The 27,804-nt window shown below is 45.5% G+C and overlaps 1 protein-coding gene across 2 annotated transcripts; it reads left to right on the top strand.

The window, feature by feature from the left end:
• The first annotated feature begins 119 nt into the window (after window positions 1-119).
• MAN2B1 (mannosidase alpha class 2B member 1) lies at window positions 120-27,224 on the top strand. 2 transcript variants are annotated; one of them, XM_078613443.1, is made up of 24 exons: window positions 120-505; window positions 4,519-4,621; window positions 5,172-5,345; window positions 6,153-6,250; window positions 7,651-7,783; window positions 8,578-8,723; window positions 8,862-8,978; window positions 9,810-9,892; window positions 10,186-10,306; window positions 11,072-11,150; window positions 12,965-13,074; window positions 13,679-13,786; window positions 14,107-14,223; window positions 15,067-15,279; window positions 15,853-15,950; window positions 16,262-16,379; window positions 18,351-18,469; window positions 19,495-19,596; window positions 20,173-20,260; window positions 20,712-20,792; window positions 21,058-21,285; window positions 22,072-22,221; window positions 22,878-22,974; window positions 24,581-27,224. In XM_078613443.1, the coding sequence occupies exons 1-24, from the start codon at window positions 425-427 to the stop codon at window positions 24,694-24,696; spliced, it is 2,880 nt and encodes a 959-aa protein (XP_078469569.1). In that variant the 5' UTR covers window positions 120-424; the 3' UTR covers window positions 24,697-27,224. The 2 variants fall into 2 exon arrangements, with proteins under 2 accessions (XP_078469569.1, XP_078469568.1); XM_078613442.1 differs by having other exon boundaries at window positions 121-505; window positions 6,153-6,346.
• The last annotated feature ends 580 nt before the right edge of the window (window positions 27,225-27,804 follow it).

The raw sequence follows: 27,804 nt of genomic DNA, 5'->3' as shown, positions 1-27,804 counted from the left end.
TAGGTGTAGTTATACTAAACCCGTCGACCCGAATTAGATTCTTGCTCACGGCCAACATCAGTGGCATTTAAACCGTTCCTGGGCCCTCTCCTAGGTCCACTCGGCCTCAACCGTGCAGCTGGTGCCACTTGGGGACACAAGCGGCCGTACGCCCGTCATAGGTGGCAGTCTCGAACAGCGCCTTGCGGTCTGTGTGACACGCGCGCGTGTTACAAGGCGGGTCTATCTTGTTTATTATATATCTAACTTGCTTTTCACGTGGATCTTGTTTAAAATCGGCAATCACCTGACCTAGGGAGCCAGAAAAACAACAACAGCAGCAGCCTCAGCGATCGTCGTCGGCTCATCACGCGGCCTGCTTCCTCTTCCTCCTCCCCTCTCGTTCGTTCGTTCACCAGGAGGGGTTTCAACGTTCGACGAGAAGATGTTGCCTACGACAATGATGAAGATGATGATGTTGGTGATGTTGGCGATGGTGGCGAAGTGCCGAGCCTGCAGCTACGAGGTGAGAGCCTCACAATCAATAGGCGAAGTCTGTAGTTGTTGTAGACTGTACAGGATGGTCCAGATGTCTTGTGACTCCCCCCCTCCCTCCCCCCACCCAATTGAATTATCTAAAACTTAATATATTTAAAGTAATATTTAATTAAAATATAAAGAAATCCGCATCGGAGAAAGCAAATTGGAGGGGGGTCACAAGACATGTGGACCACCCTGTTGTATAGGTTACTGTACCGTACTGTAGCCGGCGTGTATTGAGGGCAGAAGAGTTTGTTTTTTATCTTTTCGTTTGCCACGATTGTTGGCTGAGGTCTCTCTTGAAAGCGTGTTCTTTCGTGTTCCGTCAGTGTTTTATAATTGTTTATTTTTTTACATATCGTTCCCGCTGTTTTGAGCGTTAACTTCACCCAAGGCCTACTTTCGTGGCTTAGAAGTTCCACAAACATCAACTACGGCCGATTTTCAAACTTCACACAGATCAACACCCCCCCCCCCCCGAGGGGTTTGTCAATCCACTGCTGGATGAAATCCCACTTCGTATCGGCTGTGTCAGTCATACGGTGACCGTGGTGGGGGTGGAGATGTGTTTGACCATACTTCACCACTCTGGGTCGCTTCGGGTTGGGTGGCAAAGAGGAGTAGGAGCAAGGATCGGGATTCAGATATCACTCGCCACCGATGTTAGCCCTGGATCAGCGAACCGATCTCGTGTCTGTGGACCGGTTCTGAACGCAGGGACGCTAACCACTGCGCCACCGCTCCTCCCTCGATCCACTAAATCTGTGTTTTTGTTACAGGACTCGTACTGGGTTTTAGTGTGATTAGTTAGTTGTGGTTACTACCATCGTCTCCACCGGTACCATCATCAGTACCGGTACCATCATCGGTACCGGTACCATCATCGGTACCGGTACCATCATCGGTACCGGTACCATCATCGGTACCGGTACCATCATCGGTACCGGTACCATCATCGGTACCGGTACCATCATCGGTACCGGTACCATCATCGGTACCGGTACCATCATCGGTACCGGTACCATCATCGGTACCGGTACCATCATTGGTACTGGTTCTATCATCAGTAAAGGTACCGTCATCAGTACTGAGACCATCATCAGTACCGAGACCATCATTAGTACCGACACCATCATCAGTACTGAGACCATCGGTACCGGTACCATCATCAATACCAGTACCATCATGAGTACCGAGACCATCATCGGTACCGGCACCATCACAGCCTGAACAAAACACTTTTTTTTGGGGGGCGGGGGGGTTAGATCGTGTAAATATAAATGTGTGTCGTTAAACCCATCACCACCCGACACAGCCAATTAGTAAAGGGTTGTCACGTAAACAGAACATGCCAATTCGTTACTACTACGGCACACCGGTGTGCTGGAGAGCAAATCCACAACATATACACATTTACAACTTGCAAATGTAAATGTATTGATGTTGAAAAATGCATACTGCAGTTCCTCTTGCAAAACTTTCATTTTGACAAAAATCTAGGTTATTTCCCTGACATCTCTGCCCTCAAATGTGTACGTATAACTTCTTTTGCACCGTACGTAGCCAACCGTGCTAATCGGGGGTGCGGGAAAGGTTTATTCCCTTAAATTGAGAACCAAAACGTTGTTTTGGCCGAGAATTCTGTCCCCACAGTTGCAGGGAAGACGAACCGGTCTTGGGTACAGCAGTCAATAAACCTACACCTTGACTCCCAATCATAAACCCCAACCATTATTATTACCTCCAATTCTTAAGCCATCTGATTCGCAAAATATGTGTAGCGTTTATACATTGTGTTCATTATTATTATTAACCCTACACAAAATAAAGCAGTGGCATCCCTTAATTCTATAATTCATTAATTGAAAGAGAACGAAGTGGGAAATAGAAAGGACCCACTAACAGTTAAGCACAACCCAAGGAAGGCCTGTAATTATTGGACACAAATCTGGACTTTTAATGGAAAAAAAATCGAAGATATTAGTTGCCAGACTCAATATTCTTTCTCCACACCTGCAGTGATATTACTGAAGTCACCTTTTTCACAATGATAAGTCAAATTTCGATTTAAAGCTTTCGTGACTGCAGGGATTCATCTTCTTGGTTCTTTCGGTAAAGTCACGTAGAAGGGAAGTAATAAAATAACAAAAATAAAGCATAATAACGTCGTGAGAATTATTTTATTATGTTTTATTTTTATTATTTTATTACTTCCCTTCTACGTGGCTTTACCGAAAGAACCAAGAAAATGATAAGTCATTCCAAACAAGGACCTCCCAACTCGAGTACTCATCAAACCCTGCCAACGGTCCGAATTTGCAAGTTTACCAATCCTGACAGCTCAAATGTAAGACGAAAGTCGGTGACTTTGCATGCATCTATGGTGGAGTGCAAGTGCTGGAGTTTCATAAGGCCAGAGTTAAGAAATCCTGGATCTTAATGTAATCGGCTGATCAGTTACAACCTAAAAGTCGTCGCTTGCAAAAACGTGTGGCTTTGAAGCTGCCATTTGGCCCTCGTGACGATAATAAAGTTATCTGTTGTGTAGTTTTTGCCACTGAAGTCATGCGGGCTGCATGTGGGCTGCATGTGATCAACAGTCCACGGACAAGAATAGAAATCGGTACCAGTTAAGGTGGAATTATTTTGGCAAATACCACTTACATTTACAAAAATGTCAATGTTTTATCCAGGAAAGTTTCCCATAGTCTCAAGACTCTTTTTTTTTCAAGAGAGCCCTGCATAGGGGTGTTTGACCAGTACCATCAGTGAATGTTTAATGTATAGGAGGAAACTGGAGTACTCTGGATGACACCCAGCATTGCTATATCTTGACTACCTCAGTCCCACCCTACAACACCTGGCAAGTCTTGGTGGTCACCCGTTCAAGTACTAACCAGGTTTAACTGTGCTTTAATTCTAGATTTGTGTGCTTAGCTTCCGAGATCGGGTACATTTACAGTGATTTTAGTATCTGGTCAACCAAAGTGAATTACAGGCAGACCTCGCTTAACGCTCAAGATGCGTTCTTGGAGAAGTGAGCGAGAATCGAATCTGTACTGAAAGCGGTCATTATACCATTGTATATACTGGGATGCGTTCCTGACAGCGTTATTTCTTTTGTATGAGCAATAAATGAGGGCTTCATTGGGGTATAGGTTTAGTGCTAATAATAACAATAAAAATGGTCAACGTTATTTCATGAATAAATAATAATTTATTATAATAATATCGGTAAGCGTCACGCACTATACTCACGAGTGGATTCTACTGTACTCCTACATGGCAGCGGTGAGAGCTGATGTTGTAAGAGCTGCTGAGATCCCAGTCAGAGTCATTCTCTGAGAAGAACTGCAGGACTTCTGTGATCTTATTGATGCCCTCAGTCTTAAATTTGTGGTGAAGGTTTCTTTTAGGTTGAGCCTGAGACTCTCTCCTGGTCTTGTGAGTTCTCACCTGGCTAACATTGGGAAAAAAATCGATACTAATGTTTTTTTTAAATCGTGACACGAATTGTGATAATCCAGTCTTGTGGGGTGGGATCTGGTTGGCTCCAAGAATGTCGCTTTAATTGGCTGAGAGGATTATGGCGGCGAGTAAGTTTCCTCGGCCAGCGTTGCGTGTTCTCACTTGTAAGTGCCCTTTGTATATGTTTCGATTTTTCTTCATTTTTTGTTGTAAAAATGTCCACGACAAAGAGTGCTATAATGAATGGGCTTTCTCCTTGGTGGCACTCAACGAGGTCTGCCCGTATTTATTGTTTAATGTCTGTTTCTACCGATTGCGGTGTATGAGTAGAGTACTATTTACACTCCAAGACACCGGTGGGTTGAAGTAGTAACTAATTTGTACGTTTTGTTTAAGTGACAAACCTTACTGGTTGGCTGTGTCGGGTGGTGGGGAGTTAATGACACATTTATACTTACGCGATCTAACCCAAGAAAACCTTTTATGACTAAGTGCACGTGTGCTGGGTGTCGTGTGTCTGCGTGCGAGCAGAATTGTCCCACGTCCCATCCAGATATGATCAACGTTCACCTCGTTCCACACACGCATGACGACGTGGGGTGGCTCAAAACCGTCGACGAGTACTACTATGGAGGTGCGTGCCGCTTATATTGTTTTACTGATATATTAATATTTCCCAATTGACGTACAAACTCATGTCGCAAAACAGGGACGATCAACCTTTTTATCACTGAGGGCTGAAAAGAAATTTAAAATAGACTGGCAGGCCACACATTAATGTACCCTTCTGTCACAGCAAGAAACCCTTGCATTGACGTAAGTGGCTGAGCTTGAAAAAATTCGAAAAACTGTTTTGCTAATTTGAAAACATTCCCCCTCTAATATCTGATTTGCGTGGCAAATGTATTTTCAATGATGGAAATATATTGTTTGTGGGCCATTTCACCACCCTTGTAAGGTATAAAAATGTCCTATGGGAACCCTTCTCAGCAGAGAATCACATCACGATGGGTAACAGTCCCAGAAGATTACTTTATTCATGGACGGTGGGCATTCTTCTGGCAAGTGTGATGTTTACTCACCTCCGATTAGCACGGTTGGCTACGTACGGTACAAAGGAAGTTCAACATACATTACGTAGCTGTCATGATACTAGGCGTCTCCTGTGTGTGTCTGGACTGCAGAAAAAAACGACATCCAGCACGCGGGGGTCCAGTACATCTTGGATTCGGTGATTCCTGCGTTGGAACAGAACCCGTCCCGTCGCTTTATCTATGTGGAGATGGCCTTCCTGAAGCGCTGGTGGAAACAGCAGGGAGAAGCCATGCGGCGGCGTGTGCGTGCACTTGTATTTCAAGGTGTGCTAGCAGTGACTGGCTTGGTCACTATAAAACCACCAACAGTGATACTCCTCAAACCCACAGCTCTGTTCCCCTCCAACAACTCTTGTTATTTGTGGTCCCAATGGAGCTGCAAAATATCTAATCATTTGCAGTTGCATTTTTTCTATTGTTTGCATTTTTTGATGGATTAGTCACCCAGCATGGCCTTCTGAAATCTTGAGATGAAATATCAATTTGGAACTCGTGCAGTGCATCACCAGTATTATAGAATAGCGCATGAGATATATTACTTATTAGATTCTTTCAAGTGACCAGGGCACTGCACGTACCTACACACCTTGTAGAGAAACATTCATGGCATGAAAGATTGACTGATATATTTTTACAAATTCTCATAGCTGAGCTGGATTTTTTTGCTAAATTCGGTGAAGACTAAATTTTATAAAGTTGAGTTTTTTAAAGGTTTTTTTTCGGTAAGTCGTGTAATTTTAATTTTATTTTTTACCTACGTGACTTTACCGAAAAACCTAAGTATGAATCCTTGCAGTCACGAAAGCTTCAAATCTAGAATTGAGTTTTTTTATTTAATCGTTGGTGACTGGGATGAGAGCCTGGTATAATCACAGGGGGCTAAAGCCTGGATTTGAACCCACGAACTCAGGGTTACTGTTTCGGTGACCTGAGCCACCTGGCCACCTCATGGAGGTCCCTCGTTAAATGGGGGGGGGGGACTCTGTGGGCTCGGTGCCGTGTGTTTTATACACGGAGCTACCAGTGCACGAGAGAACTTAGCAACGTGTTCAAATGCCGTCCGGATCGCAGGACGCTTGGAGATCATCAACGGCGGCTGGTGCATGAACGACGAGGCGACGACACACTACAACGGCATCATCGACCAGATGACGCTGGGGCTGCGCTTCGTGAGCGATGAGTTCGGGGGCTGTGCCCGTCCGCGTGTCGCCTGGCACATCGACCCGTTCGGTCATTCGCGCGAGCAGGCATCCCTCTTCGCGCAGGTGGTGGCGGCTTCACGAGCACCTCTCGTGCAACACTGAACTTGCTCATAATCAACGTTTTTGGGTTTAGAACTTTAGATCGCGTTATTTATAAATGTGTCGTAACCCTCCACCACCCGACACGGCCAATCGGTAAAAAAGTGTCACGTTGACAAAAGACAAATAGTTCACTGCTTTAGCCCACCGGTGTGTTGAAGCGTGAAACCACAACATTTACAATTTTTGAGTACGACGTTTCGCTGGTAATTGCATGCAGCATCATCGGGCAATTCGCCAGAATAATATTGGTCGCGAAAGCCTACGTGTTAAACTGAACTTGCTATAAAGTACAATGTTCCATATCCGACCGTCGTTTATCCGCTATGACCAGTTAACCCCGGACGCTCAGCGCAGTCCATGTGCATTTGCATAACTGGCATTTTCTAAAAGACATTCCCAAGTTAGACTTTTTCACATACAAGCTTAATATTGTTCCCTACATATATTTTTAATGCACAGTAAAGCATCTTACGTGTGTTTTAAAGCAGCTGGTGCTTTAGTTTTGTCCAGTAACCTATTTGTGCATTTTGTTGTTTCTGTTATTTTCTTCTCGTATCTGACCTTTTCAGATATACCCTTAAACCTGAGTCCCGAGCGAGTTAGATGTGACATTGTACTGTTTTGCGATAATTAGTTGTCATGTGGTGAAGCGTTGATTTATAAATTAAACTCTCCTCTTATGCTCATGGCATATGCATCGAATCATGCATGTAAGAATTGATTATTTACGATGTATGCATATTTCACATAAAGGATATCCCAATGCTAATTTTAGTCGAATTGAGTGAACAAAACTATTCAACTATACAAACGACAATGACAACACGGGATAGTAAAAACTCGGTGAGAAAGGATCCGTTATTGAATTGAATTACAACCACAAAGCTTTGACAAATCATGAGATCCCTCGCCGAATGAATATGGTACATGTAGGCCTCGGCAAGGTAAGGTAATTTACCCTTTTTACCGGGTAAAAGGGTAAATTACCTTACCTTGCCGAGGCCTAGGTACATGCCTAATAATCGCAAACTAGACTCGCTTGTTGCTTGCGTGACAAATAAAAATTGGCTACCAACTACCTCAAACATTTGAAAGGGTGGTACCCCTTCAGTGACAGCTGTCCCTGTGGGCACAAAGTGACTTGACACCTGACCTGAAATCGGGCATGAGCCTGCTCCGTATAATCCACGATTCGAGTCATTTTGTGGGTAATTTTAGAGCGTGGCGAACGTTGAGTGAGTAACGTGTTTGTGTGCGGTGTGCAGATGGGCTTTGATGGATTCTTTTTTGGGCGACTGGATTACCAAGACAAAGAGCAGCGTATGAAGGACAAGCAGATGGAGTTGGTGTGGAGGGGCAGTAAAAGCATGGGACCGCCTGTGGCCGACCTATTCACAGGTTATTTAGTTTAATTTCCTTATATTAAATTTCATATGTGTACCTCACATTTTTTTCTAAGACTTTGCCACGTCACGAGAATGTAGTGCAGTTAATTTCCTTTTCATTGAAATACTGATTTTGCCCAGGAAAACATTGTTGAGTGGATTGTGCCTTGTCCTCACAAGAACGCATTTTCCACAATGCAATGCGTTAGCAACATTTTAAAATATTACCTTTAATATAAATGAGTTTGCTTGTAATATTTTTTTATTGTTGAAGGGGACCTGGTGTGGTGTGTAAACATGTTCCACTAGGGAGACAAAGGCGTGGTGCTGGCCACCCACCCCCCTGTGTACCATGCCAGCCTCCATCGGTGCTTACTAACAACACTTGCACCAAAAGTCTGTTAAGGCTATACGGGGGATCTTTGTTATGGGGAGCAGTGGTACAGTGTTTCACTAATTCTAGATTTGAAAAAACCTAAGAATAGTGTTTCACTACAAACGCAGTGGCTCGCGACAGGTTCACTACAAACCCAGAGTTCAAAATGGATATGGATAACACCGGTGACAAGTGGTATCAATATTTGCCTTGGGCCCTTCCTAGGCTTGTTTAGAACTAGATGAGTATCTGCTGCAGTGTTATGAGCTTCAGCGATGGGGGGGTGATGAAGGAGAGCGGGCACTATGATTGTGGCCATACCACCATCATGTGCTGTGCCAGCTTTAGTCGGTGCTCGGTAACAGCACTTTCCTTCGCAGCACGTGTGTGTGTGTGTAACCCATGGCATAAAAGATTCCTTGTGCATCCAGGTGTGCTGTTCAATGGCTACAACCCGCCACCCGGCTTCTGCTTCGATCAGTTATGTGACGATGAGCCCATCCAGGATGACCCCAGCCTCTTCAACTACAACGTGGACTCTCGCACGCGTGACTTCCTCAAGGAAGTTGCCAAACAGGTGAGTCCGACGCCTTTCCATAAGCCAGGTATAGGTTTTTAAAGACTCAACGCAGAGACCGCACTCGGAACAGCGAAGAATTAATAGGTGCTCGCTAATAACATTTGCGTCTGCTAATGAGGCACTTTTCTGTTGCAGGCCAAGTTTTACCGCACAAACCACATCATCATGACCATGGGCTCTGACTTCCAGTACGAAAACGCCAACCTCTGGTTCAAGAATCTGGACAAGCTCATCACCTATGTCAACCAGCTGGTGTGATGTCATATTTCTTACGACTGTGTATGACCGTGACTGCTTGTCCGTTTGCATCTGTGTCTGATTTGCTTATTTGTACTTTGATCTGTGTGCATGTTCATCTCTCTGTATAGTCCATGGTCCCAGTGCAGATATTTCACTTGTCAGTATCACCTGAGGTGGTGTAACTTTCGTGGTACCAGTTTATGTATTTAGCCTGGCCATTGGATACGAGTGAGTTATCAAATAATTCACTCATATACTTGCCATGTAAACAAATTGGTACTACTACAGTTTTGCTACTTTAGGTGGGCATCGATTTCTGCTCTGGCCAATGAACTAATAATACCTGTATTTTGGGGCCACTTAACATTTACCCCATCCAATACTTTGCTTCATAAAAATATTTTTTTTCCATGTTTATTTTTAATTACACTTTTTCTCAACGGAGTCAGTGAAACATACAAATTAAATACTTTTTCACATGCCTTTTCATACAAGTTTAAAGAACCTTTGCCTTATAAATTGTCTTATGGTTGTTGTTGTTGTTTGACTTGCATCCCACTGGGATTTTTGCACACAGCGTTGGTGTACGGTGTTTTTTTCTACAATATTTTGCTGTCTTTTCTTGGATTTTCTGTTTGCACTTAGTCACATATTCTCATTAAGATGTTTTTTGTTCATGTTTTTGTTTTGTGTTTGTTGCGGTTGCACCCGATTCAAGAGCCGAATGGCTCACAGGGCTATAACTAATAAATGAACTTGAATTTGAGGTAAAATTCGAATAGAAAAAAAACATTGCACAAGCAGAACTAAGCGCGGTGTGTGTGTGTTCTGTTGTCTCCTTAGCAAGTGAACGGCAGCAAGGTTAACTTGGTGTACTCCACGCCAACCTGTTACCTCAACGAGCTAAACAAAGCAAACCTCACCTGGTGAGTCCATTTGACAGCGAGACCATTCATCGGGGCTAATTCATCGCACTTTGTTCATTTTTGTGGACTGCAATCATTATTAGTAATCCTTCATGTACTTGGGAAAGGTTAATGGGAGTCTCTCCTATCATGTGTAACTTAAGAGTGTTCCGTGCAGAGTTTACTTGGTTTATTTTGTCATCTTATTTTATGAGTTTATTTATTTTGGGTAGCCTTTCCAGCTTGCCCCATATTCTGGCTTACTCGAGTCCGGCTTGGCGAGGTTTTACCATGGATGCTTTCACCATTATCAGGACTGTGAAGGAGGACGACTTCTTCCCGTACGCAGACGGCCCTCACCAGTTCTGGACTGGATACTTCACGAGTCGCCCGGCCCTCAAGCTCTTTGAGAGGCGCAGCAATAACCTCTTGCAGGTCAGAGCTCGCCTCCTGGAGGTCAGGGGTCCTCTCCTGCAGGTCGCAACTCCTCCTTTACCCAGTGCCTCGCTTGTGCACAGACAGTGCTGGCTTGATGCTGGTACCAGAGTGACCATATTCCCCCGGTAGCCCAGATCCCGGCATCCACATTCCCTTCTCTGCACCTCTGTCACTTGTTCAAAGTTGGGCCAACCCCAAAAAGAAGAGAAATGTATGTATGTTGAACTTCTTCTTTCACCGTATGTAGCCATCCGTGCTAATGCGAGAATGAGGCCGGACAGGAACAGCTTGTTCTTGGTGATGCGATACAAAAGTAGAAGGAACTGGTGTAGGGGAAGATAGAAAATCAGGTGGATTAATGCGGTGATAAATTATCCAGAAAAGATAAATGATCCTGGTTGGGTAATACGACGATTGAACGAAGCAGTAACACTGGCTAAAGAGCAACAACCACGCTGGAAATTCCTTGCTAATGAGCTGATGGCAGGAACCGTGTGATGCGTGTGCCGTGAAACCACCAACTTAGTTTCACTTTTCAGCAGCAGTATTTAAAGTGCACGGGTAAAACATCGTAGAACTCATAAATGTTTACGTCGTATAAGCCGACTGTTGATATACGTACGTTGAACTTCTTTCGCACCGCACGTAGCCAACCGTGCTAATCGGATGCCTCGTCGACAAATGTTGATGAAGGCTAGGCATGTTAACGATTCACAAGCAAACCCCCCTTCCCACGCTAGTTTCTCGCGTTGTTGTATCCAGGTGTGCACTCAGCTGGAGGTGATCGTGGCGAGCGGTGCAGCTAGAGGACCCTTGGGACGCGGGTCCAGCTTCCTGCTGTGTGAGTAAATTTAATCCTGAACAATGTATTGTCTTGATTTGAAGCTTTCGTGACTGCAGGAATCCATACTCTTTGGTGCTTTCGGTAAAGTCACGTAGGTAGAAAAATAATATAATACAAAAAATATTATTTTTGTTTTAAATTATATATTTTTTGTTTTATTTTACTTTATTATTTTTCTACCTACGTGACTTTACCGAAAGAACCAAAGAAAATGTATTGTGTTGTCTTGGTGTGGTCTGGGACTGTTTTTGCTGTTTTACAGCCTTTACGAATCTTGGAAATTGATGATCCAATTAGAACTTGTATACTTTATTTATTTATCAAAGGGGCGCCACGGTGGTGAGATGTTATCTTCCTCGCCTGCTATGCACGAGGTCATGGGTTCGATCCCGACCCCAGACGCCTCGTGTATATTTGGAGTTTGCATGTTCTCCCTGTGGTCGCGTGTTTCTTTCTCCGGGTCTTCCGGTTTTTCTCTCCACATTAGAAACATGCATTGCGATCATTTTAGATTATTTTGGTGCTATAAATGTCCAAATGATGGGCCACTTTGTTGCACTATCATTTGTGTCTAGGTTGCTTCTGAAAAACAAGTTAGTACCTCAGTGGACTTTGCCTGGTAGGATGGGGATGGTTTAGTTTCATTTGTATGTGTGATTTGTTTACCTTTCTTGTACTTTGCACTATTATCATGTTTTTGTACTGTTTGTTGTTGTAACGTTCTTACCCTGTGCCCCTACTGGACATCTGTAAAAGAAAGAGCTTTATAGCTCATCGGATTCCTCCTGCAGTATAAATAAATATTCTCATTCTGAGTGCCTCCATCGTTTTCCAGTGCACCCCGAGCGCTCACGCTTGTCCGACACTTCCTCCTGTGCAGCACACACAAAGGAGGAGGAGTTCTCGATTCGAATGTTGGAGATGTGGGAGCAGCTTATGAGACTCGTGGTATACTTGCTTGCGTGTTAATGTGAAGTGGTGTCGTAGAGTGGACAGCACTGTGTTATGATCCAGGCCAGTGGTTCTCAACTGGGGGTACGCAGACCCTTGGGGCTACGTGGAAATGTCCCAGGGGGTACGCGAGGTAATTTATAAATGTGTGAAATCATATCATACATGAGTCATCGATGAATAATCATGTATGCCAATATATATTAACTACGGCAACATTTAAATCCATATGGGAACCTAGAACGATGTAAAATACTTTTCTAAACTCATTTATGATGAACAATGTGGTTTCAAAGAGTACCAGTGACTACGAACAAATGACGTCATGCATGCAGAGCGTTCGTTGAATTATTTTTTATCCGCTTGCAGTTACTGCTAGTTACGATGGTGTTCCGTGAGGCTACTACTACTGGGGGTCTTGTAAAAATAATAACATCCTCACCAAGGAAATGTACAATTTCAAACACCTCTGGCTGTCCACCTGATTATGCAAGTTGTAATTACTGGCGAAACGTCATACTCGAATTGTAAATGTTGTGGGTTTACTCTCCAATCCACCGGCGTGCTGAACTATAAACGAGTTGGCACGTTTTGTTTGCGTGACGAACCTTACTTATTGGCTGTGTCGGGTGGTGGCGGGTTTAACAGCACATTTATATTCACGCGATTTAACTCAAAAACCTCTCGCATGTGGTGGTCTGCGAAATATTTTTTGTGGTTGAAAAAGGGGGCCCGCACACTCAACAGTTGGGAACCGCTGGTCTACAAGGCTAAACGGCAAGATCCGCACCTCCAATTAGCACGGTTGCCTACGTTCGGTGCGACAAAAATTAAAGATACATACTTTGTGTGTTCGACAGGGGAGGCGATGGGGGTGGCTCAGCACCACGACGCCGTGTCCGGCACGGAGAAGCAGCAGGTCGCCTACGATTACGCCGTGCGTCTCTCCCTCGGCTGGGACAGCTGCGAGGTGCCCAACCCTTTGCAACCATTAAAGCACGCTCGCACGTACAGTACAGAAGAAATTAAGACAATCAAAATAACCTAAAAGGTAGAATGAATAAGTGCCCATGTAATGGCTTGCTGTTGAAGTTGTCATGATTATCATCAGCAAGTGTCAAGAATTGAGGAACATGGACTGCTATGGTCTGGTCATGTCAGAAGAATTTCACCAAAAAGGACAAGCAATGGCAACGCCAGGGGAAGGAAATGGAGAACAGTGCGGATTAATAGGAGGAGGCACTAGCACGGAGGGAAATGACATGGAATCATCAGTGGATGGGATATGATGATGATTGATGACGATCGCCAACAGTGTAGGGCAACGGGCTCTGTATAGGGGCAGGACGGTGAGGGGTGGGTTGGGGGATGGAGAGGAACACTGCATGTCGCGCATTACTGCATCGCGTGAACTGTGACGGATGAGGACGGCTTGTGGAGACCTTCATCCAGCAGTGGATTGATCCCAGGGCAGCCTGCAAGAAACATACTTGCTGCCGTACTGTCACCTGCAAGACGGCGTGTTGTTCAGCGGTGCGTTACGTTGACGTATGCACGTGCGATTGTTGTGCCAGATGCTCGTCAGCAATGCGCTGGCTGCTCTGTCCGGGAGCGGAAAGCCCACGGAGATCTGCCGCTATCTCAACATCAGCGTCTGCCCGGCCACGGAGAGTGCTAGCGCGGTGAGTGATTTTTATTTATTTGTGTAGCTCGCACAAATCTATTGCTAGATGAGGATCTTCCCATTTCTCTGCCCCCCACCTTCAGCAACCAGCACTTTGCGGCCTCGTGAAATTGGTCAAATAACTCGCACAGCCCACGCAGTGGTTGGGAGACCCTCATTCAGTAAGAGTGCAGTACGCGTATAGGTACAAGAATAAATCAATCTCACCCGCTAACTCAACTTTTACTTTAGTTAGTCTCACAACAAACGGAGGAGTGTGTTTGTTAACGTGGGGCGTGCATGCGTGTGTGTGTGTGCGCACGCGCGTATTATGCATAGTTTACGGTGGTGCTGTACAACCCTCTGGGGCGAAGCGTCACGGAGAACGTGCGTCTGCCCGTCAATGGCTCCCGCTACCTGGTGCAGGATCCCAGCGGGGCCACCATGGTGTCCAAGGTGAGTGTAGGGTTCCGTTGCACGTGACCGCCGTTTGTCTGGCATTTCTGTGAAATAACTTTCGGATGCAAATTGAGGATATTGAAATTAAGCTTTCGTTTGTCATTGGGTAGTGATGCGGCCCAGCGGTAAGAGCGTTTCGAGGTTCGTGGTTTCGAGGCCACCAGATGCCCTGTTTTAATACTCGGGTCTGTCAACGACAAATACCACACAGGCTAAACAGGGGATGTAAAAAATGTCGTGACTTTTTGAAAATATTAGGCCAAGACTTCATGTGCATCATCGGCCGCGTTATGCTGACAGTTGCTTACATGGACTTTTCTGCTTTCGGGAGGCAGGATGTCCAGGAAGCTGCCATGTTTTTTAAAGGGGCCTGATTAATCAACCACAAAAAAATAACTTGGTGATTACAAATTCTAGCCACTTCTTAAACTTAATAGGCTTATCATCAGAGTATCATTATTGCTGGAAAACTGCACCGCTTAACTTTAGCGTTAGAATTTACAAAAAACTAAACAATTTTTATTTAACCAGGTAAGGCCCACTGAGCTATATAGCTAATTTTCAGAAGCGACCAGGCCACGAATGATAGCTCAACGAAGTGGGTTATCATGTCGAAATTTATTATAGCAAAATCATCGAAACACATCTTTCTAAAATGTAGAGGGAAAAACCGGAGGACCCGGAGAAAGATCACAGGGAGAGAACATGCAAGCTCCAAATATACCAGGATCGGGATCTAACCCATGACCTGTATATGAGGTAGTTAACATTTTGCCGCCGTGTGCATGTAAGGTAATAGACACGTTATACGCACAATCTCGTGCCGTCTTCGTGCCACAGGTGTTCCCCGTGTCAGATGCGACGCGTGCCGTTCGCCGAACTCTGGGCACAGCCTCCGGCGAGCTCGTCTTCCAGGCGGTGATCCCTCCTCTGGGATTCGCCCGCTTCTCTGTGAGCCGAGCCGCCCGGCGGCCCGCAGAGGCCCTCACCGGATTTGTGGCGCGCGGCCCAAGAGCCGGAGGCAACGGGGCTCCCATCTACATCAAAAACGAGGTCAGGATCGGGGCCGCCACATGTTTAAGGCTACAGGACGACCTGGTTTGGCAGGGTCGGTCCAGTTTTCAGAAAGGCTGGACTGGTTTCCCTCCAAAATATTTTGAGAAAATTGGGATTTTTGTTTCGAGTAAAAAAAAAAAATTGGTTTCATGCAAAAAATGTATGATGTGCGCAAGGATGGGGCTACCAAAGTAGTGGGCTAACTGAGGAGTAGACGGGGGCTACCTCAGCAGTGGGTGGGGCTACCTGAGTAGTAGGTGGAGCTACATGGGCAGTGGGCGTGTGCTACCTGAGCAGTGGGCGGTGTTAGCAGAAGAGTAGGTGGGGACTATGAGCATGATGTTGGTTGGTCAGTGTGGGTTGGTGAAGGGAGGGGCACAGGACCAGTGGGCTCTCATTGAGACTCACACTCTCAGTTGGCTACGTACGGTGCGAAATAAGCCCTACATAATGATATCGCGTATTGCAGCAAGCTGAATGTAAGTAAATGGGTTGTTCACCAATTCTTAAAATACCAGTATTTGCTGGATACCTGCCGTGCTAATTTTAATAATAATTTCTGCGTTGCAGTACTACACGCTGACCTTTGATGGAATCTCGGGACTCCTGAGCAACGTGGAGAACAGGAAGAGCTCCCTGTCACTGCCTGTAACACAGAACTTCTACTGGTAACGCTTAGCAGCTGCAGCTACAGCTCACGGCTAATGAACCTCTTCTGATAGAAATCCATTTTGCAATAACGTGCCCAATCCATCCATAGAATGATCAAGTATTGACTGTAAACTTCCTAGAAAAATGTGATTCCAGATTTGAACTCTCAAACTTCAGATCACGAGTTCACAGCTTTAACGGCATTGCCATCTGGGCAGATGTCTTATGTAGCACATAATGCTTGATACGTGCCCTTTTTGGTGATGTGCTTTTGTGTCCTGCCGTGCTTCTGTGTGCTGCCGTGTGGCGTGGCATTCTGTGTATACAGGTACAAATCGAGCAAGGGTGAGGAGGAAAACGGTCAGGCCTCCGGCGCGTACATCTTCCGTCCAAACTCCTCCGAAGCCTTCCCTGTCGCCAAATCCACGGTCACGCACTTCACCGTTGTGAGTGGGGGCTACATTTCTGGGAGAATTGTTGAAAAAAACGGAAAGGTCGGTGTGATGATATCTTCCTCGTTTGGTATACAACAGGTCTGGGGTTCGACCCTGACACCTCTATATTTGGAGTTTGAATGTTCTCCCCGTGGTTGCATGGAGTCTTTTCTCCATGTCCTCTGTTTTTTCCCTCTACATTAGAAACATGCTTTGAGATTATCTAGATAATTTTTCTGCTTTAAATTTCCACGTGATAAGCCACTTTGTTGAGCTATCATTTGTGGCGAAGGTCGCTTCTGAAAATGACCTATACTGCTCCGTGGGCCTTACCTGGTAAAAAAAATGTTTTTGTATATTTCTAAGTGATTTTGTTTACCTTTCCTATACTTTGCACTCCTATCGTATTTTTGTCTCTTTTGTTGTAACTTTCTGACTCCGTGCCCCTACTGAACATCTGTGAAAAAAAGCCTTGTAGCTCATCAGGTTCCTCCAGTATAAATAAAGATTCTGATTCTGACGAGGTGACATCCATGCGATCCTGCGCTCAACTTCCAGGCGGTTGCCCTCTGATTAAACTGGGGTTCAGAGTGTTTGTTGTTTTTTTTTGTTATTTCCTTTATTTATCCAGGAGATTAAATTAATCCAGTGAGGCAGGCACATGCAAAGACTATTTATTTTGTAAGGACGACCTGGTCGTGAATTAATGGTTTCATGCCGGTCACCAGTGACTGCAAAGAAAAATAACCCATATAAGATTAAATTTCACTCCGCACTTAATTTGGGCTAAATTCCAGCTCTGAGAATCAAAAATATCTGTTTGACTATTCGGCGGCGGCGGGGAACATTGCTTTCATGGCAGGACAAGTGGGAAATTGCTGCCCCTCCCTTTTCATTACTTCTACCTCAAACAAACGTTGGCATATTCTGCTCATGGAGGTTAGTCAGTTTAACACGTAGGCTTTTGCGACCAATATTCAAAATAAAGGTTTTTTGGGTTAGAATGCGATCTAATCCAAAAACCTTTAGTATAAATATTCTGGTTTGAAGCTTTCGTGACTGCAGGAATCCATACTCTTTGGTTCTTTCGGTAAAGTGACGTAGGTATAAAATTAAGTTAAATAAATCACGACGTTTCGGGCACAACAGAAGCGTCCGTCATCAGGTGGACGCTTGTGTTGCGCCCGAAACGTCGTGATTTATTTTATTTTATACCTACGTGACTTTACCGAAAGAACCAAAGAGTATGAATATTCTGACCTGCTGTGAAGTGTGCACCTGGTTTGCGCACTAGTTTGCGCACTGCACTACAAATTCAGCGACCCCGAGTTGGATTCCTACTCATGACCAGTAACAGCGACGATATTTTAACTGGTCCTGGGCCTCTCCCTAAGTCTCGGTCAGTGGTTCTTAACCTGGGGTGCATGCACTCCCTGGGGGTGCAAGATGCCCTTTCTGGGGGTGTGAAATATGCCACTTTTTTTTGGTTAATCACCGAAACACAAATTAAGCACGGGCACGTAAGTACAACTACTTTGTTTCATCAAACCTGTGTATTAATTCGCGTATATTTTTTTTATGATTGAGAACCTAAAGGGGTGCCAGGCTGCAGTAAAGGTTAAGAACCACTGTCCTAGGTGGACTCGGCCTTGCGGTTTATAAACGTCAACATTGGGGAGACAAAGGCGGCCCGGTGTGGTGTTGGCCACCCATCCTCTCCCTCGCGTGCCGTGCCGGCCTTCATAGGTGCTTGCTTAATAGTATTTTGACTCAACAGCCTGTTAAAGGCTATAAGGGGGATCTTAGTCTGTGCTGTTCAATGTCTGTTGAACCCAGTGTGCTGGGGTTTTTCACAGTGAGTACTGTGTGGTGTTTGTAGGCACTGCGATCCAACCCTGTCGTTGTGTGGTTGTTACGTGACGGTTATTGTTGCCCCGTGCGCTCCTGACTCATGTGTGGGTTTGTGCTGTTGCGCCACTGCAGGACCCCTTGCTACAGGAGGTGCGCCAAGTCTTCTCGCCCTGGTGCTCGCAGGTAATTCGTCTCTACCCGGGCAAGCCGTACGTGGAGCTGGAGTGGACCGTGGGGCCCATCCCTCTCGCGTGAGTGGGTCCCAATGTTGTGATTGTGCTCGCACGCATGTGGTCCGCTTGTGTGCACGTGTGTGACGCACTGTGCCTTCATGGGTACTCGATAACAGCACTTGCTCCAATGGTCTGTGAAAGGCTATACGGGGGATCTTTGTATTTGCCACACTGTACTATGAACCCAATGATCTAAAAAATTTCCATCGATGGCTAATGCCTGGCTCGGCCTTAAATGAGAATCTGGTACGGTGTGTAAACTTCAACACTGGGGAGGCAAATGCGGTCGGATGCAGTGGTGGCCACACCACTCCATCTCGTGCAGTGTCAACCTTAATGGGTACTCATGAGCAGCACTTGCCGCAATAGCCTGTGTAGGCTATAAGGGGGATCTTTGTATGTATGTGACCTATGACTAAATCGGCCAGAATGCACCTATAATCAGATGATGAAATCTTAGCAAAGTTGAGCTTGGATGGGCGACTGCCATGAATAAAGCTGGTGATAGAGGCTGCTGCAATGCTACATTTTGGATAGCAGAGGGTATTGCAGAAAAATACATACTATAAGAATAGGTTTTTTCCCCTTTTTTCTGGCAACCAAAAAGACACATTTTACAAGGAACCATGCCTGCATTAACCACAATACTTGTGGTCAGAATGCAAACAAAAACATACTCTGATAATATATGCATTGTTTTTTAAACTGATTGGTCCACACCAGAGACAGCTTTCTTTTGAGCCTCGTCTCAAACGGTGTTAGACCAGAAGGACACCTTTTCCAACTCACAATGCTCGGTATGGTCAAATAACACTGACAACCCTTATGTCTTGGCAGCTCTCATCCAGCAGTGGATTGACACAATACCTATACGTGTACATTTATACCAGTTAACAGCATCATGAGGTGCACGTGCATTTTCTTTTCTGTCTAAACAAACATAATAATATACAAAGTCTAAATTTGTATGTATTGTATACATGTAAAGCGTTGTGTGTACATGTCGTAGTGCGAATTTCGATTTTCTGAATCTTCTCTTTCAGGGACAAAATTGGCAAGGAGGTTTTGGTTCGGTTTGACACTCCGTTAAAAACCGACGGTGTGTTCTTCACCGACTCGAACGGCAGGGAGATTCTGGAGCGCAGGTATGATTCTTGACATTTCGCCGTGTTCAATACTCGCGTAGAGGTAGTTTCCCTTTTAAAATACTCGACACTAAGCCATAGTTTCCCCCATTCAAAAAGCGACCTCCGTAATGGGTCCAGGTGGCGAGGAGGTCAGAACGCTGAGCTGAAACTTGTTGAGACGCTTTGTTTGAATCCGTTCAACCGCCTATGGATTAACCAGTCTCGCAAGTGCATCAATGAATGTGCAAAAAAAATTTGGTTCACATATTAAATAGATTTTTCCCCTAAATAAGGCTAAAGTCCAGCTCGAAGATTTAAATATATCAGGTTAACTGTTGTGTCCTAACAAGCTTGACTTGCTTTGGCAAGATGGGTAGGAAAGTTGTGCCCACTACAATGTGGACCAAAGATCACCGAGAGAGATGTCAGAGGTAGTTCTGTGATGTCCACTTCTACGGGTCATTCTCTAACGGGATTTTAACGGATGTCATGATACGTGATGCCGATGGCACAATCCAGGATGGAAAAAATTTGGGAAAGTGTTTTTGTTTTAAAAGTGACCTCCACAAACGTGGCGTGACTCGTTTCACCCAGGAGAGACAAAAGGCCAACGTGGCCCTTGAATCAGACGGAACCCGTGGCCGGCAACTACTACCCGGTCAACAGCCGCATCTATATCAAGGTAAAGGCAGCACTGGGGCTTTGTACAATCGTCACCAACGGTGCAGTAAAACTTTGACTCTTGTCCAGTGAAAGAAAGGGGCTGTAATTTGGCGTAATGTGCTGTCGGAGGTGCTCTTCCTCTCGCATAACAATGGTGCTGGTAATGTATTATTGCAAGCTTGAATGAATTAAAGTACTGTGATGTATTTGTAAACGGTCCCTCTGTTCTTACACTCGTAGGTGTTCAGGTGCCTTCACTGTAACCTTAGTCCCCTGTCTCCATGCCCTTTATTCCCTGCCCTCTTGTCCCACATGCCCCTTTCATATTCCATACTTTTCCATGGCCCTCATTCACACTCCTCTCCCCGATGCCATTATCCTCTTTTCTCTCTTCGTCATGCTTCTTTTCTCCCTTGTCCATCTACTCAATGCCCTTCATTCATCTCCTCTCCATGTGACATCTCCCCCAGGACGAGAAGATGCAGCTGACAGCTCTGACGGATCGCTCTCAGGGCGGAGCCAGCATTCACGACGGGTCCTTCGAGCTCATGGTGAAGCACGCAATGACCGGGATTCTGTTTTGGGGATATTTCTGTTTTCAACTCTAAGGCGATAGTCGCTGGGCTGTTTGTTTATGCCTGCTCTGCGTGTCACGTCACGTCCTCCAAAAAAAAAATGTTGTGCATATTTACTCCTCGTACATCAAGGGTCGAATAGGACTTTGAAATTCCTTCGGCAGGGACGTAACGTTAACGCACGCTCCAGTAGCTTTCGTCACTGCAAGATCGCCTTTTTCTCGTGTCTGCCGCCCCGCAGCTCCACCGGCGGCTTCTTTATGACGACCACCGTGGGGTGGACGAGGCTCTCAACGAGCCGGGCGAGTGGGGCAACGGCCTGGTCGTCAGGGGGCGGCACCTGCTGGTGCTGGAGGCACCGGCACGATCGGCCGCGCTGCATCGCCCGCTCGCTCAGGCCGAGTTCATGGCGCCCATGCCACTCATCGGGCCGCCTGTGCAGGCTTGGCCATCATCCACGCTCACCCAGGTGATGCTCGGTAGACAGCCTTGCTCGTCGTTTCCCAGTTTGAATGTTTTCACTGATCCCTTCGGGTTACCGAAGTTTTAAGCAAAACCCAAAAAAGAGCAGGGAGGAACCCCAGCGTGGAGGCGAGTCGGTGCCCCGACGTTCCAGTGGCAGCTCGAGTTGCTCGTCAGGCTCGGAGAGCAGCCATAAGCGAGGACACCTGCTCCGTTGGAGAGCGACACCAAGGCACAGGTCACTGCGACGCTGCCTCACTCGCAGCGGAATGACGTTTCTCCTCCGAGGGGGCGTGAAAATTCAATCAGTTCAGTCACCTTGGTGGTACACGTGGTGTTCACGCCGCTCTCTCGTTATCCTAGCCCCCCCCGCACCTCCGATTAGAAAGAAGTTCGACATAAATATGTTCATATCCAGCTCCTTCCTGTGCTACTCTCAAAGTTCCAAGCATCCTAGGAATTATACCAGTCCAGTCCAATTGATCAATTTCATTCTGTGCCTTTCTCTCGCCGGTGTCCCTTCTATCATTTTCCTCCAAATAAAAGTGCTTTTTCTTTCTAATCAGCATGTGAATCTGTCCCGGTAGAGGCATGGCTCAGCAGGGCTTATAATGACTGGGTACCTGTCTCTCATTCTCAAGGCACATTTTAAGAAGGCTCCTTGTTTTATATCTATCAACCCAGTCTTCAAAGCGTCGGATTAAACACACACCCACGCACACACACCACCGTGTTCATTGGCAGAAACGATGCTCAACCTGACACCGTCTCATGTCTGCACCTCCTGACTTAGTTTTCGGGGCTGACCCGGCCACTGCCGCCGAGCGTCCACCTCCTGACGCTGGCGCCATGGGGCGACGGCTCGGTGCTGCTGCGGCTCGAGAACCAGTTTGAGCGCGACGAGGACGCGGCGCTGTCGGGAGAAGTGACCGTCGAGCTCACGGTCAGACACGCGCGTGCATGGACATGCGCCGACACGGATACACACACTTGCAGTTACATGGACGTACACAGACGTACCTAGATGCATGCAAAGACAAATATTCCCCGTATAGCCTTAACATACTTTTGGGGCAAGTGCTGTTAGCGAGTACCCATGAAGGCTGGCACAGTACACGAGAGGCTAGGTGGCCAGCACCACATCCGGTTGCTTTTATCTCCACATTGCTAATGTTTACACACTGCACCAGGTACTCATTTTAGGCTGAGTCAACCTAGTGAAGGCCCAGGATCGGTTCAGATTATCATCACTCGTGTTTGCCGTGAACGGGAATCGGGTTTCCAGGTTCGTAGCACAGCGCGCTAACCGTTACACCACCACTCCCCTACACACACACACCTATATCGGCACATACATGCATATGTATCCACTTACGTTCGCACCAATTCAGTGCTTAACCCATGAAACTCCATCACATCCATTAACACCCACCACCATAGCTTGTGCAAATTTAGTGTAAAAGGCTGAAACCGTTATTTGTTACCTTGCTCACGCTTGGTCGCTTGATGAATGATGCCGTTATTGTATAAAAAATCACAATATACAACAGTGCACACATTATGTGGCAGTTGACCAAACCCCAGCGCCTGTGTTCACAGGGTTTGTTCTCGCGGTTCGAGATCACGTCGCTGGAGGAGCTCACCCTAGCGGCCAACCAGCGCAAGGCCGACATGAAGAGGATGCGGTGGAGCACAGGTGAGTGACACGTGTCCCCCCTCGCCAGGCGCGGCGCTGGTGATGCACCACCTGTAATACGATTGTGCTATCGGCATAATTTATTTCAAATTCATTAAAACCTCTCGCAGGCCGGTGTGACCGCCATGCGATAGGAGAAACTGCCTTCAGAAGCAGGCTTCGGAGAATGTCTTCTGAAATCCCTGAAAGTCTTTTTTTATGGACACGTGTAGGATGGACAACAACAGGAAAATTTTAAGTTTGTTGTTCGGAAAAATGTAAGGAACCGTAAAAAGAGGAAGACCTAACGGAGAATGGATTGATAACGACAGTAGTAATTGGTACCAGAAATATGTGGCACGACTTGAGCATATTGGCAGAGCAAAGTGGACATCTACGGGCTCCCTTCCCATGGACCATGATGATGACGACGATGTTCTATCTGCGGACTACGGGACGCACAAGAGGGCAGACTTTTCCATCTGACCTGCGCAGAAAGAAATATTTTGTCCGATATTTGGTTTAATTCACACAGCTGGAATTGATTTAAGTGAAGTAAAAACTCAATTTAATCTGATTTCTTTTGTGCCTTATTAATGGTGACCGGGCTGAGATTTAGATATGGGTGGCTGCCCCAAATTCACACCTAGAATGTCAGCTTTGTCAACTCAGTGGTGTCATCCTTGAGCCACCCGGCCACCTTGAATCAGTTTGTTTTAAAACGCAGTGATTTTTTAAAAAATCATTACTAATTATATTCTAGTAATTTTCAGCCCTTTGTCAATCCACTGGCTACTCGCAGCCAAAGCCTAAAACATCTGATTATATCCAAGGAGTTTTCCCATGCAAGTACTGACCAGGCTTAACTTTGTATAGTTTGAAAGATGGGAAGAAAACAGGCGCATTAAGCATGATTGGGTCCTCTAGAAATGTTTGTTTTATTTTCAGCTCATGGCAGGAGACGGAGTGCGTATTTGAGCTGATTCCAATAGTGCAGTGATTGGAGTACTGCGCATTAATGCTACAAGCCAGAGTTTCATTCTGACCGTGCACTTAAATTTCAGTTGGCATCTCAAGCCCTTGGTCAGCTTGGCCTAAATATAATGCCTATGGTAATCAGTACTGGGGAGCCTAAAGGTGGTCATTTATACAGAGTACTTGGCTCCCCTTTGTATCACATGCCAGCATGAATGCGTTGCAATATTTTATGTCCACGTGTTTGTCTTCAGTGTTCAAAGCACAACTGCAGTTACGTAATCGTGAACTTTGGGCCACCTTGAGAGCTGAGCGTGATGCCGCGTCACACTATAAAGTAATCGCTGGTTAATCTAGCGCCCAGCTGTGTTGGGATTTGGGTTGCCACCTCTGAGATGCCAAAAGCTGGGACATGTCATGGGAATAGGATTGTCACAATCCCAGCAGAAGGGAGACCTACATGTCAATGCATTGTCTCGAGTAGTGGATTATTACTACTACTACACAAATAGAAAAAACATGGACTTTCATATTTCCCAAGACAGCTACCTGGGAAAAACCAGGACAAGAGGCAGCCCCATTTCAGATGCGGTCGATTTGCTTTGCGTGTTTGCGCCGCGTGGTTTCTCACCACTTGCTTCTGCCCCAACAGAATCGAACGACGTTGAGAAGCCATGGCAGCAGGGACAGACCGAGTCTGCCCTTTTGGCGATCACTCTGCAGCCGATGGAAATCCGCACCTTTAACGTTACCATTAAGTATTTGTAAACACAAGCCTGACCAATCGCATTGTGTCTTGCACTTCCAATGTCTCGGAGGATACATTTTGTGAAATTATAACTCAGGGTTTTGGTGTGATGGGGGGGAGTTCGTAAGCATTCACCCAGATTATACTAAACAGATGTGGGCCAATTCCACGGTAACAGAATTGCAGAGAAAATGTAACTTGATTAGGGCATAACATTTCACGTAATAAAGGTAGTTCTCGTTCCACGATTTGATCATTAGTATAATCATAAAGTGGCTTTTCTATGTGGGCATGGTATGTTAACCAATTCGGGACTCTGTAATTCAGATGGAAATATGTCCATCTTAAGTGAGAAATTTTCATAATATACTGCGGTGTTGGACGTACTTGGACGAACCGACTTTTTCAGATCAGCATTTAATTTTTTGTCCGTGTAAAACTATTGACTCCATCCATAACTGAGCCATATTTTCTAAAACTACAGATAACCACCTTTAATGTAAAACTCCAAGAGTATTTTCAGGATGAATTTTTTTTTGGTTGAGGTTGCCGAATTTGTGGATCGATCCATCAGTATCATGTGGGGGTTTTCTATCTTCTAAATGTTTTGAAATGCAACTGAGTGTTGGTTTTCGCTCTTGTGCTGTACGGCTCTCCGATGTGTATTTCGGCTTGTGTCACATGGAGTTCAGCACGGTGTCCAACAGTTCTCTCCATGTTGCTGTGCTCGGGACTCCTGCAAAAACAACCATGTGCGGCGGGCATTGGAGCACGTGGAGCGAAACGATCGGGACATCGTGCCGAAACAACAAGTGGTACAGCCAGAAATCGCATCGGAGAGTTTTTTTTCTCAACTGCAATTGCATTTGCACGTAATGTAAATTCCAATAGTAAATCCAAATCGTAATCGTGACAATTGAATCAACGTGGTGGGAATCGTTACAGTCGTTCAGAATCAGACTTTTAATATATACTGGAGGAATCCGAGGAGCTATAAAGCTCTTTAGCACATTCGTTATGCTATCACACACACACACGTGAGTGACACTGGCAATGAGATTCTTGCCAGATTTGACGCGCGTCTTGGATCCCTTAATCCCTTAATCCTTTATTATGTGTAAACCAATGCTTTTATCTCAAATGCTGATTGGTCCACACGCTAAACATGACACTGTATTAATGTAACGGTGTTTTGTAATTGTGATCTAATTTTTCTCATAATATTTGCACAAGGAGTGAGGTCGCTGTCTACATGGAGGTAATAATGCCTTGCTCCTATTTGTCTTCATGTCAAATTAGTATTTTTTTGAACGTTATCAACAGTATTGGAAATGCAAGCAAACTGTGGACCAGTTTTCACTTTCAATGTCTGATCAGCAGTCGGTCTTGCTTGAACCAATGCTGGTGAACTTCCCTTTGCTTAAAGGCAAGGACCCTCCCTGTCAGATACGAGTCCTATTTCTACGCAAAATAATGTAATACAAAACACAATCATTAGTAACCATACCTGTCAACCCCTTATCAGTACCTACCTTATTACAGACCAATTCAGACCTTGTTGGTTACCCCGTGCCCTTATAAATCTCAACGTTCACCCTACAAAGCCCCATCACAAGGGAGAAACACAAACAAATAAACACAAATCTTTTTTTGCCCGGATTGAAACGGCTGTACACGCCGTGTGGACCTAAAAAACGCAATTTTCCTGTACAAGAATACGGGTTAAACCGTATGAGTTGACACGGTATGAGTAAGTGTCATTTTGGAGGATGTTAATAACAAAGTAAACATTATATGGAGAGACAAAAATGGGAAGGGGGGGGGGCTTTGTTAATTTTGTTATAGACGTTCTCCACAATGGCGCTGAAGTAACTAATTAGTGCGTTTTATTTACGTGAAAAACCTTTCTGGATGTGGCGGCTGGTGCAGGGTTACGACACATACTGACACGATGGTTGTTGTGACATCGACACAGGAGGTGGTTTTAGCCGTGTAGCAAGCCGTTCCGTCCAGTCGAGGTGCTTGGCTCCATGGTTGAGGAGGCAATGCTGTCCTCGGGTATTTCCAGTTGCAGGTGCAGACATCTCAATTAACTTTTGTGCAGGTGTCCTCTGTCCTAATTCCTGCTCTTCGTAGCCAGCTGCCCGGGTACCCTTCCGCTCCAAGGACTGCGACGCTACAGTGGGTAGCGTGGGGAGATGTTTGGCTGTCTCTGTTTAGGCTGTTTAAGTCACGTCAAGGCAGTGCCTTATGCTTATACGGGAACAGATGTGTTGATGTAGAAAGAGAGTTAAACATTGCACTTATTTGTCGACACATTGAATATATTTTGAAGATGAAAATGTTTATTTTTAATACCCGGAGAAATGTAGTCCCGCCGTTTAGTAATGAATGTGATGAGCGTGGTTGGAATTTCTGAGCAAGTTGCCAAATACAGTGATTGTCGTTGATTGTGGAACATTTGAAATTATATCATTGCATCTTCTGGACATTTGTTACTTTATAATAAAAACGCACCTAATAAACACTGGCACTTATTTAAAAAAAATGCTCTTCACATGTTCTTTCACCAAGTTATTCTCAGCTCGCTGCCCCAAGTATATTTTATGTTTATGAAATATGGCACCGCTTTTATATCATTAAAATTAACTTGCAGAACACAACATAAAAACATTCACTTGCACCACTCGTTTGACATGGGAACATTTTGTCATCAATGTATCGGATATCTCAATGAACCAGCCCTTGAAGAGGCAGCAGACATAAAAGTTTAAATTTTGCCAAAGCACGTTCTGTCATCAGCTTGGCAACAAGCCTTAGCCCACACCCAGCTGGGCGTCACCGCATGCTGCTGCACAGAAGAACCGCGGGTACAGCAAGGATTTCAAGGTGCCCGGAGATGTCTGTGGTCATTGCAAGCGTTTGCGGTAACATGGCTGAGCGGTAGCCCACTTGCCACCTTGTGCAGAGTTTTGCGGTTTGGCTCCAGTGGCCGCCCTGGTTAATGCTCCAGGTGTACTATTCAAAGAATATGCGTTGGCTGCTTCGCAGTGGGTGTTAGAGATTCCGGGATGTTCAAACAGAGTGTGCACATGTGTGTCGGCATCATGACGAGATATTAACGACCT

The sequence above is a fragment of the Lampetra planeri genome, chromosome 41, assembly GCF_965212315.1.
Source record: "Lampetra planeri chromosome 41, kcLamPlan1.2.h2, whole genome shotgun sequence".
Taxonomy (NCBI): domain Eukaryota; kingdom Metazoa; phylum Chordata; class Hyperoartia; order Petromyzontiformes; family Petromyzontidae; genus Lampetra; species Lampetra planeri.
The sequence above is the reverse complement of the archived record's forward strand: the minus strand, read 5'-3'. Positions and strand labels throughout refer to the sequence as shown.

Excerpts from the sequence above, each read along its gene's own strand:
- MAN2B1 (XM_078613442.1), top strand. The coding sequence starts at position 425 with ATGTTGCCTACGACAATGATGAAGATGATGATGTTGGTGATGTTGGCG. Across the intron at positions 20,261-20,711 it reads ACAGCCGCATCTATATCAAG|GACGAGAAGATGCAGCTGAC; the intron begins GTAAAGGCAGCA and ends CATCTCCCCCAG. Across the intron at positions 20,793-21,057 it reads ACGGGTCCTTCGAGCTCATG|CTCCACCGGCGGCTTCTTTA; the intron begins GTGAAGCACGCA and ends GCCGCCCCGCAG.